The sequence below is a fragment of the Triturus cristatus genome, chromosome 4_2 (genome assembly GCF_964204655.1).
Source record: "Triturus cristatus chromosome 4_2, aTriCri1.1, whole genome shotgun sequence".
NCBI classification, from domain to species: Eukaryota; Metazoa; Chordata; class Amphibia; order Caudata; family Salamandridae; genus Triturus; species Triturus cristatus.
In genome coordinates this window covers 500,303,131-500,321,080 of record NC_140586.1, presented here as the reverse complement: position 1 = coordinate 500,321,080, position 17,950 = coordinate 500,303,131, and the positions used below count along the sequence as shown (strand labels likewise).

General features: G+C 44.7%; 1 protein-coding gene across 3 annotated transcripts in view; it reads left to right on the top strand.

The window, feature by feature from the left end:
• Positions 1-17,950, top strand: part of DNAI3 (dynein axonemal intermediate chain 3) — a 958,656-nt gene that overhangs the window by 534,497 nt on the left and 406,209 nt on the right. For all 3 annotated transcript variants that reach the window (XR_014960642.1, XM_085602077.1, XM_085602078.1), the window contains one exon: positions 14,138-14,288. Coding sequence is in view for 2 of the 3 variants with exons in the window: in XM_085602077.1 (XP_085458203.1) it covers positions 14,138-14,288 (151 nt within the window). In the remaining variant the exon portion in view is untranslated. The remainder of the gene's footprint in view (positions 1-14,137; positions 14,289-17,950) is intronic.

The window sequence follows — 17,950 nt, the reverse complement described above, 5'->3', positions numbered from 1 at the left end:
ACGATCCTTAAGCACCGCTTGGATTCCCATTTTTCTGGCATATTTAATATCGCAAAAGTTGCCAGTGGCCCCAGAATCAATCATGATGACCACTCCTGTGATTTCTTTCTTGCTGAATCGTACAGTCATTTGCAAAGTTAAATGTGGACTTAGAGTTTGAAGGGTATTCATAATTTGATGGCTCACAGGAGTCTGATTCCCTTGTTGCACCACCTGAGCGACTCCGCCTACAGATGGTTTTGGGAGTGTCCCGAAGCTACGGTCTTAGGTCTCTTAGGATACTCCTTCACAAAATGTCCAGCACTCCCACAATACATACAGAGCTTCTTTTGTCTTCTTTGTTCTTTCACTTCTCGGGTCAAGGGACCGCGAACAGATCCTATCTGCATGGGTTCACCTTCCATGGAAGTTCCTGAACTCTTACTCTGATCAGCTCTTGCTCTATCGAATCGTGGAATATTCCATCGTATATCTCATGACCTCTTTTCTCCTTTTCTCTCTGAACTTCGGAAATCAATCTCCAACACCAGGTCCACCAGTTCTGAAAACTCTGTAGGCCGATTCGGAATCTGTGCCAATGTATCTTTGATGTCATCACGTAATCCCCGATAGAATAGGGCAGATCTTTTTTCCTCTGGCCAGTTTGTTTCTACTAAAAGTTTATTAAAATGAGTCAAATATGTTATAAGGTCTTTGGATCCCTGACGCAACTCTAACAATTCATTATCTGTAGCTTGGGAGATTCTGCGTCTATCAAAGATCCTCAAAAATTCAGCCTTAAAACGTTCAAAGTCATACAAAAAAGGATCATCCCGTGAAACTAAAGGCATGGCCCAGTTTGCAACATCCCCACTCAGGTAGGATAATATAAAGGCTACTCGTGACTGAGCATAAGGAAAGAGAGTAGAACGACACATAAAATGTAAGGAGCACTGCGTGAGAAAAAGCTGGGCCTTTTGTGGATCTCCACTAAATCTTTCTGGGGGGGCCAAAGGAATGAGTGGAGAAACTGAATGCACTACCTGTGCTACTGTGCGTTGGTCTTGGTCAGCTGGAATGTTACTAGACAAGGACTGGGACATGGGAACTCCTGTCGTGATTTCACTAACCCTCTTAGAGAGTAACATAGTCTCTTGACGGGAAGCTAATATATCCTGCCTTAAATTTTTGTTGTCTTCACTAAGTGTCCCCATTTCTCGCTGAATTCCCTCTAACATTTCTCCTAAAGCCTTTAAGCTAAATCCCTCAGCCATTCTGCCTGGGTGAAGGAAATTCGTGGGCACTTCAATCTGTCAGGGGTGCGCTGGAATCTCCACGGAGGCAGAATGTTGCTTTTTCCCAATGCCCGCCTCCCGGAGCTCACTGCGTTAAGCAGCTTCTCCAGGCCGGGGGAAAGGGGAAGTGGACAGAGAAGAGACACTCGTGCTGGACCTGAACTCCTTCGTCGCCTTTCTTAGATGATACGGGAGCACCTAATGCACAGAGGGAGACAACACTTCAATACTACACTTGTACCTACTTCTGACTTCTTCCTCCTTATCGAGCTCTCTCTCTCTCTCTCTCTTTTGAATCCTACCAGGTTCTGCGTGAGTATTGCTTCTCTTCTTTCTTTTTCTGTATATTCAGAAGATTGCAGCTGGGATTGAGGGACAGCTACTTCCTAGTGCACATGGGAGAGAAAAGTAACAGTTAAACTCCCTTCCTAACCTACTTCTCTAATTCTTCTATGGGCCTCTCTTCCTACCTTCTCGCTAATTCTGCAACTACCCAATGGAGGAGTCTGATTTACAACATACAGCAGTTTGAGTAGTCTTCTTGATGAAACGATAGTCAGTACTTCTCATTGCATTCCAAATCGCTGGGAGGGAAGGCGAAGCCTTGGAATGAAAGCAGATTTCCTTATGCTCAGCTCCTAGGACTGTACGCGCAAAAAGGAAGCCGGGTAGGAAAAAAGGGTGGAGGTAAGAAAAGGGAAGCACGCATGAAAGGCGGGGGAAAAAAGGAGACTGAGCATTTATTATCACAGAGTTGTAACTTGCTGTGTTCACGACGCAGTCTTTACAAAGTCTAGCTCTTACTTGTCTCTGGTCACAACAGTATTCCACTGGCTCACCTCGTATTTGACGGTAGCCTACCGGAGCCGTGAAACAGTAGGGAGCTTCTCAGGAATTCGACGAGCAGAGGGAAGCTTTGAACTTCTCAGCGGAAGGGGCAGCACAGTTGACCAACTGCCCAAAACGAGGAGCTGTGATGAGGACGTACTAGTCTGAATGCTACTCTACTCTTCTGAAGAGAATGTGCATTAACTATGAGGGACGCTACCAGTTTTGACAAAAACTGTAGCGCGACACGAAAATAAACTTCTACTCCTGTCAAGACTCAAATTGAAGTGCGCAATGGAATGCGCGCGCGCCGAGGATGAAATCTCGGATCACGCGATATCCATGCCTTAGCACAAGTACATCAGAAGAATTAGCAAATAGGGCGGCCATCTTAAAGGGGTCAATTCCGCCTAGACGTTTACCCAACAATTGCAACTAGAGGGCTTCACAATAACCCTACGATTGCAATTCTGATTCTCCATTACAGAAATGACGTTCACTAGGTTCCTGACAATGGTCGTAGAGCCAGAGTGGCAAACAAAAAAGTACAAGCTTGAATAAGGAAAATAAAAATGTGTAGATGTCCAGAGAGATTGACATCTGTTAACACACGGACAGAGACCCTCGAAGTGGACAGGGAATCCATGAAGGTGTAAAATACAGGCCAGGGGTAGGCTCTGTCAGATGTTATGCTCAAACTGGAGGAGCAGGAAAATAGACAGCATAGAAACAACTTGCGCTTTTTGGGGGTCCAGGAGGGGGTGGAAGGCAGTAATCCTAGATTGTATATAATTAATCTTTTAAGGAACACCTTCCCCGAACAAGTGAAGCTGGACTGGTACAGCGAGATCCAACGTTCCCACCAGGTACCCTTAAGGATGAGAAAACAGCCCCAAGAAAGACCTAGGGCCGTATTGGTATTCTTTGGAAATTTCCTGGTGAGACAACTGTGGTATGACCAAGCCCGACTGAATTCTCCAAAATCTTACAATGGGGTTTCTTTTTTTGTTAAGCTGGATTTTTCCCACGCAATGGTGGAGCGCCGCTGGTGGTTAAGACAGTTAATAACTCCCTTTTAATAAGCAGGGGCAGTGGTCTTTCTCCAGAATCAGGCCAGGCTTACAGTTAAATATAAAGGAACTTCTTGCACCTTCTTTTCTGAGATTCAAGCGCAGGCCTTCCTGGAGAAGATAACAAGGATAGAAAAAGGAGGGGAAGCCACAAAGTGAATAAGATATGATTTGTAGGAGTTTAAGAGGTTATTTCGAAAAACTAATTAAGAGCAGTCGCTAGTGATATGATATTTTCGAATATATCAAGGGGGGTGGTAGGACAGTTTTTCAGCTGCCCATCGTTCAGGATATGCCTGAGTGCCCAGGTTTTTGGGGGGGCAGGGGGCGGGGGGCAGGGGGTGGCAGGGGTGGATGGGAGAGGGGACTCTGTTTCGAGGAGTGGTGGGATTAAGACAGGTTTTGCACAGTGTGGGTTTTGTGTACCGGAGGTTGCAAGGGAATGCATGGGAGGATATTATGGAGTAAAGAGATTTCTAGTGTGGGGTAAAACTGAAGGAAAAAAATTAATAAATTAAGGATCGCAACTGTCAATATATGTCGCCTGAATGATCTAAAGAAAAGGCAGATGGTATCTCAAGGGCTGGAAATGTTACATGCAGACATAGTCTGTCTACAAGAGACTCATATAGAGCGAAGTCACAAAGATTTTTTAAAATACCTAGTATTATAGGAGCTACACCATAGGCACTCAAACATGGGTGGTAGCAATTTTAGCTTGTAACAAGGCAATCCAGTTGCCCCTAGTTAAGGTCGATACCTCTGGGCGTTGGGTAATTACCAGTTGTAGAGCCCCAGGCTTTCCTAACTTTAAGATATGCTCCCTTTATGGTAGTAATGTCAATAATCCCTCTTTACTAGGATGGCTGATGAATAAATGATGTGTGGGTACTTCAATATTAATCTTGCTAGCAGTTGGGGAGCATGGTTTGAGCGATGTCTTGGCTAAATTGAGGTCTAAAGAACAGGGCTTTACATATCATTTTGCTCCTCATCAGAAACATGTGAGGCTGGATTCGTTTTTCGTCTCATAGATGATTAGGCAAAAAAGTACAATTGCAAGCGCCCTGAAAAATCTCTCAGATCATAACCCACTGGTATTGGAGATAGAGGGTGGAATCGCTCAGGTGTAATCTTCTTCTTCTTGGACGTTTGAAAGAGCATTGCTGGTGGACGAGGCATATGTGGAATATATGAGGAAATGGATTCTGAAATTTCTACATATAAATCTAGGAACGGCTTCTTTGGGTACAGTGTGGAATACACTAAAGGCAGGAAGATGTGGGAAAACAACTTAATACTCAATAAGGAAAAAGAAAGTGGAAAAGGTGAGCCTTCACTCCCTACAACCTAGCTTGGCCCAAGCTGAAAGCAAACTAATTAAGGCCCTGCAACAGAAGGATAGCATTGAGGATGCTCGTCTAAGGGTAGCCACTAATAAAGCAGCAATTGGGGAGAAATTACTGAGGAAGCCGTTGATAAAGCAACAGTGCACCGTGAGGATATGTATGAGTGCAGTGAAAGGGTTGGTCATCTTCTCGCGGTCAGGACAAGGCAAGAAATCACACGGAATGAAATTAAGGAAGTAAGGGATCGATCCCCTGATAGGGTTGGTTTCGGATGTGATTGAAATACGAGCTGCTTTCTGTAAATTTTACCAGACTCTGTATGCAAAGGCCCAGGGCGGGGAGAACCAGAGGGAAAAATGAATAGGGAAACATCTGGAGCAAGCTGCGGGGATGTCTTTATCAGTAGAAGAGAGGGACCACCTAGAACAACTGCTAACCTGGTCAGAGATTGCAGTAGCCCTGTCTAGTTTGCCGAGAGGGAAAGCAACTTGTCCCGATTTGATCCCCACAGAATTTTATAAGGTTTTTCAGGAACAATTGAAGGAAATCATATTGACTATGCTCTTGCAAATTGCAAAGGGCCTGAATCTACCAGCAACATGGGCTATGGCGAAGATTATTGTCTTTCCCCCCAAAAAATAAACCTAGGGAGGAACTGGGGACCTATTGGCCAATAACCATTATAAATGGGGATGTGAAATTTTATTCTAAAACTCTAGCCTCTCCTGTTACTGGTGATACACAAAGTTGTCTCCCCAAAACAACATGGCTTTATCCCAGGTAGTGGCACCATAGGACACATCAGAAAGATCATTACTCTGTCTGATGTGATGCAAGTGTTAGGAGACCCTTTGGCCGCAATATTTTTAGATGCAGAAAAAGCTTTTGATAGGGTCTCCTGGCAGTTTCTGTGGGCCTCTATGCAATGGAAAGGGATAGGGAAACAGTTCATTGGTGCAGTGAAAGCCCTGTATAAGGAACCCGAGGCAAGAGTATGTGTAAATGGGAATTAACGGAGACGTTTAAAATAATGAGAGGTACACAACAGGTGTGTCCCTGTTCACCGTTATTGTTTGCATTGTGCATAGGCCCTTTTTTGAATTGTTTAGAGACAAGGTGTTGGCAAATGCCGATGATTTCGCACTAGTTACGCCATACCCTGAGAAGGCGATGTGTGCAATTGAAAAGTAGGCCCAGAGATTTGGCACTGTTTCCGGATATGCCCTGAATAGGGACAAAACACAAATAGTTACCAATGAGTTTGCACCAATAAGAGATAGCAGAGTAGTTAAAAAAAAACATATTTGGGGGTTGTGATAACTGCAGAAATTGATGAGGTAGTAAAAGAAAATTTTGAACCGTGCGCTGCAGAAATGAAAAAAGCGCTTAAAAAGATGGATAATCTACATCTCAAATTGATTGGTAGAGTGAACATAGTCAAGATGGTATTCTTTTCCTAAGTGTTTTTTTAAGAGCATCCCCTTGATGTTTATAAACTCATGGTTTAACCCCTTCAATGCGTCGGACGCGCGGGAGCAGTCCGACTCATCAGTGCGCATGTGCGTCGGACGGCACCCGGGGGTCCGACGCCATGGCACTGGGAATTCCTCTGGTGCGGGCACCAGAGGGATTTCCTTTACCTCCCAAAAGCCTCGGGAGCTGGGAAAGAGCTTCCCCATCTCCCAAGGCCCCCCCTGGTTTCCCTGAAATGACGATCAGCGTGCTCGTCACACTGACGTCATTTCAGTGAAACCGAAACTGAAATGGGCCAAGAGGCTCATTTCAGTTTCCCTTTCTACGTGCTCAGGGGGGCTATCTCTGCCCCCTGAGCACGTAGAAAGATGGGAGAGGTATCGTTGAAAAGGGGAGAATCTCCCCAGTGGATCTCTGCTTGGGGATCGCCGCAGGAGGGCGATCCCCAAGCAGGGATCCACACACTAGGCACCAGGGCGGGGGCAGCGGCCCCTTGGGCAAGGGCCTTTGCACCCCCCATATGAAAATGGGCAAATTTAGTCTTTCTGCCGCCCCTGGGGGGCAGATGGACCAGTAGCCCCCAATCTGCCCCTCGTAGGGGGGCAGAAAGCCCACTAGATACCAGGGATTTCTGTTTACATATTAATTAGGGGTGGGGGCTGCCCAATATGGGCATGCCAATTCCCCCCCCTGGCCACAAAATCACAGTCTTTCTGCCCCCCTGGGGGGCAGATGGGGGCAGGAGCCCCCAATCGGCTCCCCCCTCGGGGGGGCAGAAAGCCCACTAGATACCAGGGATTTTTAAAAAATCATAATTGGGGGTGGGGGCTGCCCAATATGGTCATGCCAATGCCCCACCCCTCCGCCACAAAGGTATAGTCTTTCTGCCCCCCCTAGGGGGCAGAAAGCCCACTAGATACCAGGGATTTTTTTTAAAATTATAATTATGGGTGGGGGCTGCCCAATATGGGCATGCCAATGCCCCCGACCCCCCGCTGCAAAGGTACAGTCTTTCTGCACCCCTGGGGGCAGATCGGGACAGTAGCCCCAATCTGCCCCACCGGGGGGGCAGAAAGCCCACTAGACACCAGTTTTTTTTCCCCCTGATGAATTTAGGGGTGGGGTTGCCCAATAAGGGCATGCCAATGCCCCCACTTCTCCCCCCCACAAAATTCCAGTCTTTCTGCCCCCTCCCTGCGGGGACAGAAAGCACCCTAGATGCCAGGGAATATTTTTTTTATAGGCCCGTGGTGGGGGCTGCCCAGAATGGGCATGCAAATGCCCCACCCCCCAAAGAAAACAAAAGACTTTCTGCCCCCCCAGGAGACAGATGGGGCAATAGGCCGTGATCTGCCCCCCGGGAGGGGGCAGAAAGCCCACTAAGCGTCAGGGATTTTTTTAAATATAGGTAGGGGTGGGGGCTACCCAGAATGGGCATGTCAAGGCCCCCACCCAAATAAAAAATGCTATTGTTTTTCTGCACCCCCCTGGGAGGGCAGATGGGGCCTTATCTGCATCCCCCCCGGGGGATCCACGCAAGCTATACCTCGCTGGACTCCCCCAGGTGTCTAGTTTTCAGAAACGTGTGGGTTTGGCAGTTTCCCAAGATGGCCACCAAGCCCGGGGCCAAAATCTCATGAGACCCCCCTTGCAAAACCAGGTTGTTTTGTTATAGGTCATTTTGATGTCTCATCAATACGTTTTGGGCCCTTGCCTGTCACAGGTACTTGACCCACCCATGCGAGTGAGGTACCATTTTTATCAGGAGACCTGGGGGAACGCTGGGTGGTAGGAAGTTTGTGGATCCACGTAGATTCCAGAACTTTCCCACACTGAAATTTGAGAAAAAAGGGATTTTTTCAGCTAAATTTGAGGTTTGCAGGGCATTCTGGGTAGGAAAACGTTGGGGGATCCACGCAAGCCATACCTTGCTGGACACCCCCGGGTGTCTAGTTTTCAGAAATGTGTAGGGTTGGTACGTTTTCCTAGATGGCCGCCGAGCCCGGGGCCAAAAACCCAGGTGACCCCCCCTTGCAAAACCAGGTTGTTTTGTGATGGGTCATTTTGATGTCTCATCAATACGTTTTGGGCCCTTGCCTGTCGCGGGTACTTGACCCACCCACACAAGTGTGGTACCATTTTTATTGGGAGACCTGGGGGAACGCTGGGTGGTAGGAAGTTTGTGGATCCACGTAGATTCCAGAACTTTCCCACACTGAAATTTGAGAAAAAAGTGATTTTTTCAGCTAAATGTGAGGTTTGTAGGGCATTCTGGGTAGGAAAACGTTGGGGGATCCACGCAAGCCATACCTTGCTGGACTCCCCCGGGTGTCTAGTTTTCAGAAATGTGTGGGGTTGGTACGTTTCCCTAGATGGCCGCCGAGCCCGGGGCCAAAAGCCCAGCTGACCCCCCTTGCAAAACCAGGTTGTTTTGTGATAGGTCATTTTGATGTCTCCTCAATACATTTTTGGCCCTTGCCTGTCGCGGGCACTTGACCCACCCACACAAGTGAGGTACCATTTTTATCGGAAGACTTTGGGGAATGCTGGGTGGGTGGATCCTTACACATTCCAGAACTTTCCACCACCGAAATGTGGGGAAAATATGTTTTTGCTTTTTTTTAAACAAATTTTGAGGTTTGCAAGGGATTCTAGGTAACAGAAACTGGTGAGAGCCAGACAAGTCACCCCATCCTGGATTCCCCTGGGTGTCTAGTTTTAAAAAAATGTATAGGTTTGGTAGGTTTCCCTAGGTGCCGTCAGAGCTAGGATTCAAAATCTACAGCTAGGCACTTTGCAAAAAAAAGGGTCCGTTTTCACTATGAAAATGTGGCGTATCCACGTTGCGTTTTGGGCCATTTCTTGTCACGGGCGCTAGGCCTACCCACACAAGTGAGGTACCATTTTTCTCGGAAGACCGTGGGAAATACAGGGTGGTTGGAATTATAAGGATCCACACAGATTCCAGAACTTTTCACCACAGAAATGTGAGGAAAATTTGTTTTCTTGGACAAATGTTTAGGTTTGCAAGGGATTCTGGGTAACAGAACCTGGTGAGAGCCATCATGTCACCCCATCCTGGATTCCGCTGGGTGTCTAGTTTTCCAAAATGTATAGGTTTTCTAGGTTTCCTTAGGTGCTGCCAGAGTTAGGGTTCAAAATCTACAGCTAGGCACTTTGCAAAAGAAGGGTCAGTTTTAACAGTGAAAATGTGGTGTGTGGGATTTTGTGGATCCACGCAGATTCCAGAACTTTCCAGGACAGAAATTTGAGGAAAATTAGTTTTTTTAGACACATTTCTAGGTTTGCAAGGGATTCTGGGTAATAGAACCTGGTGGGAGCCAGTCAAGTCACCCCATCCTGGATTCCCCTGGGTGTCTAGTTTTAAGATATGTATAGGTTTGCTAGGTTTCCCTAGGTGCCGGCAGAGCTAGGGTTCAAAATCTACAGCTAGGCACTTTGCAAAAAAAAGGGTCAGTTTTCACTGTAAAAATAAAGTGTGTCCACGTTGCGTTTGGAGCAGTTTCCTGTCATGAGCACTAGGCCTACCCACACAAGTGAGGTACCATTTATATCGGGAGACTTAGGGTAACACAGAATTGTAGACTAACTGTTATTACTTATTGACTTTTGACGCATTTCTGCCTTTGAAATGAAAGACCGTGTGTAAAAAAGAAGTCATTTTGAAAAATGACCTATAATTCTCATGCTAGTATGGGTACTGTTTCTAAATTCTATATTTTGTTCCAATTTCATAAATACATAGGTGTCTCTCATACCGATTTTTCCATTTATATATTTTCCCAAATTTATTGCTATATACCCAGTACATAATAAAAAACCATTGCAAGACGCTGCTCAATTATTGGCTCTGGGTTCGTCGGGTTCTTTGTGAACCTACAAGTCCTCTATATCCCCACAACCAGAAAGGTCCAGCGGATGTAACGGTATATTGCTTTCAAACAGCTGTCATAATTAAAAGAAGTTACAGGTGAAAACGTTGACACAAATGGCTGTTTTTTCAACGTATTTTAAATTTTTCCTATATTCAACGGTTAGTTTCTATAAAGAAATCTTGAAGGATCTACACAAATGCTCTCTTGCTGGATTCAAATTTTTATACTTTTCTAAAATGTATAGCTTTCCAGGATCCATCATTGCTTTCATACCCATTTCTACCATTAACTGGAAGGAAGTTGAAAGCACAAGAAATAGCAAAAATTGGCTATGTCCCAGAAAAATGCCAAAACTGTATAAAAGAATTTGTTTTTCTGACACGTCTGCTTGTCCCTGAAAGCTGGGAAGATGGTGATTTCAGCACCACAACCCTTTTTTTGATACCATTTGCAGGGAAAAAACTAGACGCTTTCATCTGTAACCCTTTTTGCCCGTTTAAAAAAAAAATGTAAAAAAATGTAGCTGTAATTTGGCCAATTTTTAGGTCCCCTCCAGGGAAATCCACAAACCCTTGGTACCTTTAGAATCCCCATGATGTTGGAAGAAAAGGACGCAAACTTGGCATGGATACCTTATGTGGTTAAAAAGTTACAGGGGCCTAAGCGCGAACTACCCTAAATAGTCAAAAAAGGCTTTGCACGGGGGGAAAAGACCTTTGCAGCGAAGGGGTTAAAAAAACTTAAAAGCATATTTGCACAGTTCATAATGGAGTATTCAAGACCTAGAAGGTCAATAAAATATTCATCCCTACCCAGAAAGCGCAGCGGCTTGGCCCTACTGAACCTCCAATTATACTGGTGGGCAGCCTCTATTGAGCAATATATAGCACTTTTGAACGTGTGCCCTGGGATGGGAATAGTCAGCGATACCTCCCCTTATGAACAAATGAATGGCCACGATGTAAGAAGGGGCCTTTGGCGTCAACTTGATGTTGGATACTATAAAAGGGTGCGCTGTAAGGCACTGCTTACAGCTTTTAAAGTAAGGTCCTCTTTACGATGCTTGATTGGACTTGGGAAATTAAATTACTATCCGCCTTTTTTACAATCAAAGATCTTTCTGTTTTTTTTACTGACTTTTACTTTGATAAATAGATAAAGGCAGGTGTAACTCAGGTAGACTGCCTTTTTTCCTTGGGTGGTTTAATGTCCTTTGAAGAACTGAGAGCGAAATTCGAGTCATTCAATAGAGAATTTTTCAAATATCTACAGCTTAGAGACTTTTTTGCAAAGGAAGGGAGGAGGGAAGGAGAATTTTGGGAGCTGTGAATTAGTGGATAGATTAATGTGGCCTGAGGTACCTAGAATTGGACTGTTATATGAATTGATAAATGATTATATGAAAGACAACCTGGGAAAATGCTCATCTAAGTGGCAAGGGGCACTAGGCATTACAGATGTAGATTTTTAATTACCGACTTTAATACCGGCGAACCTCCAAGCGCAGTTCTATAAAACACGCTTTGAGCTATACTGCACCCCATATAGGATTGCCAAATGGGAGGAGGGGAAAGGGGTGGTCTGTCCGCGGTGTGCGGTTTATAAGGCAGATCTAATGCATATGTTTGCCACTTGCAACAAGCTTGGTCCGCTTATAAGAGTAATAGAGGTATTCTTACTAGAGAAGCTGTTGCTACGAGTGAATGTAACACCCACGGTAATAATGCTTGGTATAACTAATCTGGGAAAAAAGGAAGGAAGGGATTTTATCTGTGTAGCAATGGCAGTATACAGAATTTGTATAGCCTCAGCTCAGCTGGATGCTACCCTTCCAGTATTTCACCAATAGTTAGCTCACCTGCTGAGTACATATAATCTCGAGAAAGCTATATATAAACGGTGGGGGTATAAGGCTATAAAGAAAGGGGCAGAAATTTGGCAGCATTTTGCCAACTGGAGGTAACAATTAGATGGGTAACTTATGCATACCGCAAGATCAGCCCCTATCGTTTGTATGGTAGCATTGAGACCCCTTTTTATATTATCTAAAAGTTTTAGAGATTCCACGTTTGCACTTTAAAATCTCTGCACTTTATTAATGGGCTGCTAAATAAAACATAACAATGTATGCAATGCACTTTATGGATAGCTGGTGACTAAGGTATTATAAGATGGGTCGTGAAGGCAATTGGCGTTGATTGCATTTTGACAATTTGAAGTTGCTGCTATAAAATGCACCTTAGGCTAATTGAATCATGAAATGAAATGTATTTAAAAGATTTGTTATTGGATAACGGAAATTTATTTTATATTTTATGTATACTCCATGATACTGTATGAATAAGAAATCAGAAATGTATTAGAAAAACTCACATGAAAGCTGGTTGGACAAACAGCGGGAAGGGTGGGGGGTGGGTATACGGGGATTTATTTAAAAAATCTGTGGGAGGGAGAGAGAAACTGTCTGTTTTTTTCTGTTTTCCCACTCAATAAAAATATATATATTTTTTAAAAAGGAGACAGCAAGCCAGCACATTCAGGTTAATTGCAGAGTGACGATCCCTCCTAGCAGCACAGTAGCCCTCTTGGCAATGGACAGATTGTAGAGCCAGCAGCATCTGGTTACAAGTGCACACAGTGCCTCTGGTAGAACAGAGTCAGAGAACAGCTGGCAGCAAACAGAAAAGCAATCCAGTGAGTCCTTAAGGTCACTCAGCCGTAAGCAGACAGCAGGGAAACAACAGAAAGGCAGCCTAGATGAGTCCTTTAAATGGTTCCAGATCCAAAAGTGCTCTAAAGACATTGGGTCAGAGCCCCTGTACTTATACTCAGAAATGTCTTTGTTGTAGGGGGTGACTTCAAAAGAAACCTTAAAAGTGCGCAAAAATCCCTTTCAACCCAGAACTGGCTCCAGACTTCAGTAGGGAGTAAATCAGCCCTTTGTCTGAGGGCAGGACACAGCCTATACAGATGTAAATTGTGAACACCCCTTTTTCTCCCAGTCCAGGAAGACCAGCAGTATGAAGATGAATGCCGATGTAACCTTCTCACACCCAACCCTTCCTGTCTGATGGTTGTCTGGAAAGTAAACACAAAGTGTAGCTGTCACCCAGGGCCAGACGTGGATTGGAGGCAGGCTGCAAAACACCGAGTCATAAGCATAGAGAAATGTGCACTTTCTAACAGGGGCATTTCTAAAATTGTAATATAAAATCCAAGTACACCAGTAAGCAGGATTTATCACATTCATTCTAAACTTACCAAACATGGCAATACTACTCCTTTCAGATCAGAAATGTCCACTTAAGTGTACATAAGGGAATTCCCAATGCTAGACTATGAGAGGAGTAGTCCTCTCGGTAGTGAAAACCAAAATATGCTGTTTGTCATTACCATGGCATGCCACACATAAAGGCACATTGCTGCCTTTTACTTACACAGCACCCTGCCCATAGGGCTACCTAGGGCCTACCTTAGGGGTGACCTATGTGTAGTAAAAGGGGAGTTTAAGGCTTGGCAAGTAGTTTTAAATGCCAAGTTAAAGTGGCAGTAAACTGTGAATGCAGGCCCTGCAGTGGCAGGCCTGAGAAAGGTTTGAAAGGCTACACTAGTGGGTGGCATAATCAGTGTTGCGTGCCCACTAGTAGTATTTAACTTACAGGCTGAGTATCTAGATTACCACTGTACAAGGGACTTACAAGTAAATTATATATGCCAAACAGGTGTACCCCATTCACACCATGTTTCAGAGGAGAGAGCACATGCATTATAGTACTGATTACCAGTGGTAAAGTTCCCAGAGTCCTGAAGCCAACAAAAAGAAGTTCAGAAAAATAGGATGAAGAAGGCAAAAAGGTTTGGGGATAACCCTGCAAAAAGGGACAGGTCCAACAATGATCCTGCATATAGTAGTATCAGAAAAGTGGAATGCTTTAGGAGCACCTTTGTAATGTCCACCAGTGGAGCCATGCCTAGGTGCAGGCATGCCAGAAACAGCATTTTCCATCACTCCTCTAAGGTACACCCCACACTAAGGATGCAATTCCTTTCATGCCACCATGGTGCCACGCTATGGATACATGCAGACACCACCTTAAGGTACGCAGGATCGCACATTTCTTACTCAAAAGCTTCATTTGTTTCAACAGCTTTAATACTCGTGGTACAGTATAAGTGCATAATATTGTGTTTACTTGTTTTGTTTGCCAGATTTATTCTTGTTTGCTTATGACTGTCTCTTTTGTCAGCTCTATAATGTTTTGGGATATTCGACCGTCAAAACCTGCTGCAAAGTCACATCAAGAAAGAAGAAAAAGTGAAGACAAGCAGCTTGAGAATCCTCAAGGTGTGCCTACGACTTTCAAGTACTTAGATCTCGCATGGAAGCCTTTATTTAAGGTTTGTTATTTAACATATTATTGTGTGATTCATAACAAACAAATTGACCTGAGTTAAATGGTGGTTAACTGGTACGTTTATTTTCCTTACCGTTATGATAAATCGGTTTAAAAGTGGTGGACTATAGCTGTTAATGGTGAGTTCTTTTTACATTTTCTGCCCATCTGCTGTTCTGCAGACTCGTCTGGCCTCAGTGATCCACATACACTTGGGGCGCAATAGCCTTTTTTGGAACTTTTTCTTCCACTATGATGGTCCTACAGTTGGGTCTCCCTGCTATCTGTCAGCATATTGGATATTACCAAGTGTTAGAAATGGGTTTTTTGGTTGGCTAGGGTATTCACCTAAGCCAGGCAGAACCCACCACTCTAGTCGTGGTAAGGGAGTTACACACCCAAGATAGCTCATGCTCACCCCCTTGGCAGCTTGACCAGAGCAGTCAGGCTTATCCCAAAGGCATTGTGTAAAGCATTTTCACAACACACTCACTCATGTAGCACAATAAATACACCACAAATGAGACTCCACACAATGTTATATCAAAATGTTAAATTTATTATACGTAAGTCAGAGACCAAAACACCATAAAACAGTGATTACTTTGCCAAGTAGGCAATTGTCAAAAACCCTCACAATGCGTGCAATGAAAGAATGACTGTTTTGTTGCAAAACATCATGAAAGAGAACATTATAGTGCGTACTATGCAGCCCCTGAATGAGTATTTGTTATCCTGTCAATATAAGGCAAAACATGACATACATCATCACATCAGGGCATGTAGTGCAACATACATCACCAAATATCACTAGCACTACATAGATTACTCAAAATCACCATCAGAGCATAGGAGACAGTGTACCTGCCACTCCTACTACACATTATGCATTACTTTAGGGCTTTCCTGTAAGGTACAGGAGCCTCTGTGCTCCTTCTAGCAATATTATGGTGTTTGGTAACCTCAATAGGATCGGGACCTCCAATGAGTATTTGTTCCCATCCTGCCAGCTGAATCGTGAATGCCAACAAAGGCATGCTGCAAGGAGAGGTGGGAGGACACACTTACTTTCCACATCGGCGGATAGACCTCGCTAGGACCTCAGCATGTGGAATCATCAAAGGCAGATACCCACGAACACGCGGTGCAGCTGCCTAAACGCATCCCTTCTGTGCAGGGAATGCAGAACAGAGAACCACCTAGTTCAGACGAGCCCTGGACCATTCCAGCTAGGTAAAAGCAACAACCTGGAGTCGCTGCACGAGTCCCAGTGATCCCAGGGTACCCTGTGGGTCTTCGATCTCAGCCACCGTACCTTGGGCGGACTGCCCAGCCGGAGGCAGACTTCGCCACGATCCGTCTCCCTTACACAAAGCACAGCAACTGATGAAGAGCCACCCCGATCAAGGAAACTGCAGCGCAAAGCCTCTCCGGGCCCGAACGTGCGCTGCTGGGAGAGGCAAACTTGGTGGTGGGTCCTGGCTCTCAACACAGGTGCACAACACTTCTTCTTGCACAGGGGTGGTCCTCTTGACACTGGGGACCCCCTTCTTGTACTCCTCACAGAGAGTGAGCTTCTCTTGCCTTAAGCAGAGCCCTAAATACTTTTAAGAACCAGAACAGCATTCACCACATGCTAGTTTCTGACATCATGTGCTGTAGGCAGGGAAAGTAGGAATCGCTTTCCATGCGCTGGCAAGAGGATGAAGGGACACACCAACACAGCTCCCCACACGCTGGAAGTAGAACCTTTAGCCAAACGGGGAGGGGCACACCACCCAGTCCCCGGAGAACAACCGGGGAGCATGAAAGCAGAGACTAAGCAGCAGGCCAGCACATCAGGCTCCTTGCTAAGTGGCAGTCCTTCTTATGGCCCAGCAGGCCGCATTAAGCACAACAAGCAAATCAGTCCAATGGCGGTCCGTCCTGGTAGCATAACAGTTCCTTCTCATGATTTGCAGTCTGTAGAGCCAGCAGTGTCTGGTTACAAGTTCACAGTGTCTAAAACATGGGGTTAGAGCCCCTGTACTTGTACTCAAAAGTCTTTAATTTTTGTTTTTCTCCCAATTTCTTGCCTCCCAATGTTCATTTACTTTTTTAACCTTACTTGTAGGTCTATGTCTAAATCATGCATATCCTTTTGGTACGTCATTTCTACTTATCTTTTCTTGCAACTCATCTTACAGACTTCCCTCCCCACCAATGTATATAGCTTGGATATCTGTGCTCCTTTCTCAGGGGGTTACTCCTAAATATCCCTGGTTGGTGCTCTAGTAAGACTTTCCTTCTTTGCTTTAGCTTCACTGACTACTCCAACTTGCCCTAGGGTGTGCCCTTATTTTGAGGCATTTCTCTTCATCTCACAGTCAGGGCACTCTACAGACTTTTCCCCTTATCTACATAGCCATGGACTCACCTCCACGCCATGAATATTTCCCCACTGGATGGTAATTTAAAAAATGTGTCTCTGTAAACATCAAAGGGCTTAACCACCCACTCAAAGGCAAAAAAAGGAAAACGACCTCTTTAAATTGAAGCCTGACGTAATTTTACTACAAGAAACAAAAAGTATTTTACTACAAGAAACAAAAAGTAACCATGAGGGACTTAAAGGTTTTTGGAGAAGTTGGATTGCAGGCATCCTCTGCTCCTCTATGGAAGGCAAGAGGGATGAGGTTGCCATCTTGATTTCCAAAAATTCAGGCCTCTCCAGCATATAACACTTGACATAACATAATGGAAGATGGGTTCTTTAAAAATTTGCAAATAAATTCTGCCATTTTCACGTTTTCAAGGTATATGGTCCAAATACTGATGACCCAGATTTCGCTGACTCCTTGACCCTCCCCCGGAGCCTAATTCCAAGCGGCGATGCTGTAATCTTCCCTTAGATGTATGCATTGACAGACAGTCCTAGTCCACACTTCAACCTTCTAGGTCACACAGGCCATTACACAAACTATGAGCTAGATTTGGCCTACTTGACTCTTGGAGACTGCAACACCTGAACACTAGAGACTACACCATTTTCTTTCCTTCCTCACAATTCTGACTCCAGAATAGATTATTGATTTCCAAATCCCATATCCATCTGATAGACCAGACAGACATTCTGATGAGGCTACTCACTGACCACTCTGCCATTACCCTCTCCCTCACCGGTGCAAATGTGTATACCCCTTGCAAGATTTGGAGGTTCAATGACGAATCAATCAAAGACGCTGCCTCTAGGGAGGTGATTGAGAAAACCATAATAAATTACTTGGAAGACAAACCAATTGCCAATACCTCCCCTTCCACTGACTGGGATGCACTTAAGGCTACAGTCAGGGGTGACCTTATAAACATCCAAGCTAAAATTAATAAGGAACACAATAAAGACCTGTTGGAACTTGAAAAAGATATTAAAACTCTGCAGTCTTTCCACATCTCTGATTTGAACCCTCAAACCCTCTCCACCCTCACCAACAATAAATATGAGCACAAAAGAATTTTGAGTGGAAGAGCGGAAATTGGGGTCAACAAATATAAAGCCTAAAACTCTGTGAAGCAAATAAAGCAGGTAAAATCCTGGCCTCCTATCTAAAACACAGACAGAACCACAAGGGAATTGATTCTCTCATATATAAATCAAATGTCACCCACACCAGACCACAAACAATTTTG